The sequence below is a fragment of the Lactuca virosa genome, chromosome 5 (assembly GCF_052849685.1).
Source record: "Lactuca virosa cultivar CGN04683 chromosome 5, Lactuca_virosa_CGN04683_v6, whole genome shotgun sequence".
Taxonomy (NCBI): Eukaryota; Viridiplantae; Streptophyta; class Magnoliopsida; order Asterales; family Asteraceae; genus Lactuca; species Lactuca virosa.
This window is the reverse complement of record NC_136430.1, coordinates 398,891,289-398,893,471: the sequence shown is the minus strand read 5'-3', so window position 1 is coordinate 398,893,471 and position 2,183 is coordinate 398,891,289. Positions and strand designations below refer to the sequence as shown.

Here is a 2,183-nt window from a genome sequence, read left to right as displayed (position 1 = left end):
GGCTTAGACGCACCACTTGGAGAAAATTGGTGTTTATGGTGTTGAAAAATGATGAGTTGATTATGAGTTCGCAAGTTATTACAAATCTTTTGGTTCTCAAAAAGAACCTGACACACACACTCTCTCTCTCTCTCTCTCTCCCTATATATATATATATATATATATATATATATATATATATATATATATATATATATATATATATATATATATATATATATATATATATATATATCACATTTTCTTTGTGATTATCTTTGATTCTTTTTTTTTTCTATCCATAATATAAGACAGGTTTCAAGAGTGTGACTATATATCTACTCAAATGTAATTATTTTGGCAATCATCCGAAATACCTCGTGGGGTTATTACTTCATCTTCCTCCAATTATCATCCCCATAATCGGTCTTTCATAATGATATCTCTTTCCCTCTACTCACCCATTCCTTGCTCTTACCTTCCAAAGCGCTTCTCTCTATCAACCAACAAACCTTTTTTTCATGCATCCATCAAAGATCAAATTGCCTGCAGCGGTGGAAACACTTGGCCTGAGGAAACGGTAGTTACTCCAGAGGGACTCAATCGCGAGTTAATGCCGAAGCATGTGGCAATCATCATGGATGGAAACAGAAGATGGGCTCGGTCTCAAAGATTAATGCCTCAGGCCGGTTACTTGGCGGGTGCCAGAGCCTTGAAGTTGGTGGTTGATCTGTGTCGTAAGTGGGGAATCCAGGTTCTCACCGTCTTCGCCTTCTCATCTGACAACTGGTTAAGACCCAGAGTATGTGTGATATTGATATTATAGATTAATTTCAGTTTCATAAGTTATTTGCAGCTGGGTTAATCGTGGGATTGATTGCTTCTGTTTGTGGTAGACTGAAGTTGATCTCATCATGGCTCTGATCGGAGATAAAATAAAAGATGAAATTGCTTATATGGATAGGTAAATTTTTGTTGATTACAACATGTTATTGTTCGACCATAAGCCAATTTTAAAAGAGAACTGTGATTAAGTTACGTTGATCATTTGCTTGATCGAACAGGGAGAATATCCGGCTTTCTATCATGGGAGACGTATCAAACCTTCCACAATCCTTGCGCGAAGTTATCACACATGCTGAAAACAGCACGAAGAACAATTCACGACTCAATCTTGTTATAGCGGTTAATTACAGTGGCAAGTATGATATTGTCCAAGCTTGTCAAACCATAGCTCTAAAGGTCAAAGATGGTGTGGTTAAATCCGAAGAAATCAATGAGTTAATGATTGATAATGAAGTTGGTATGAAGTCCATGCAATTACCACACCCTGATCTCCTTATTCGGACTAGCGGGGAGGTTAGAGTGAGCAACTTTTATTTGTGGCAGTTGGCATATACTGAACTATACTTTAGTCAAACACTTTGGCCAGATTTTGGAGAAGATGAACTTTTACGTGCTTTACATGTTTTTCAAGAGAGATCAAGGCGATATGGTGCATGAATTGAAATTCTTTTAAATGGTCTAAGAATTGAACAGATGCTATATACTTAATTAGACTTTTGAGGTGATCTGGTGATGCCGACTTGTTTAAATGCTATTCTTGGACAAACCTTTTTTAAGTCGATCCGCCTATGGTTGTATGCTTATGAAACAATATCTTTTTTTTATCCGTTAATGCTACTCGTACTAAATTAGACATTACGTTTCAACCGTTTAAACAATTTGAAGTAAAATATTGTATGTTATGCTTCTATAACTATAATGAAAACATTGTTACATATTTCTGTTGGGTTATTTTAGCCTTGATTAGATAGCCCAACCTTTTTAGGCCCATCTTCTTTTAACCCATATATAAATGTACGTCTTCAGCCATTATTTCAGGGTGCGTCTATTTTTTTTTTATTTTTTTATTTTTTTATTTTTTATTTTTTTTAGCTTTCTTAATTTAGCGATACAGAGAAAAAAACAGAAGCAAAAAAGGGTTTATGTTTACCGTTTGTCTGCGTTTTTTCTATAAGTTTCATTTAAAATTTCACGTTGCTGTGTAAATTAAAAGAAAATTAATGTGAAACGTAATTACATAAAGAACATGATTTATTTATCTCGAGCATGGTTATTTAATACGGTATTCCTCTAAAACCCGAGCATAATAGAATAAATTCAGTTTATAGCTCCCACAACATGTTTTTTTTTTTTTTTTT

At 34.4% G+C, this 2,183-nt stretch overlaps 1 protein-coding gene across 1 annotated transcript; it reads left to right on the top strand.

Moving 5' to 3' along the window:
• Nucleotides 1-333: 333 nt before the first annotated feature.
• On the top strand, nucleotides 334-1,688 carry LOC145116427 (cis-prenyltransferase 4, chloroplastic-like). Its single transcript, XM_079052774.1, has 3 exons — nucleotides 334-781; nucleotides 876-943; nucleotides 1,044-1,688. Exons 1-3 carry the CDS (start codon nucleotides 416-418, stop codon nucleotides 1,480-1,482), a joined length of 873 nt encoding a protein of 290 aa, XP_078908900.1. The 5' UTR covers nucleotides 334-415; the 3' UTR covers nucleotides 1,483-1,688.
• Nucleotides 1,689-2,183: the final 495 nt, after the last annotated feature.

Bases quoted from the DNA above. Each gene is read 5' to 3' on its own strand.
- LOC145116427 (XM_079052774.1), top strand. From the start codon at position 416: ATGATATCTCTTTCCCTCTACTCACCCATTCCTTGCTCTTACCTTCCA. The intron at 782-875 runs GTATGTGTGATA...TGTTTGTGGTAG, and splicing joins ACAACTGGTTAAGACCCAGA to ACTGAAGTTGATCTCATCAT. The intron at 944-1,043 runs GTAAATTTTTGT...TTGATCGAACAG, and splicing joins GAAATTGCTTATATGGATAG to GGAGAATATCCGGCTTTCTA.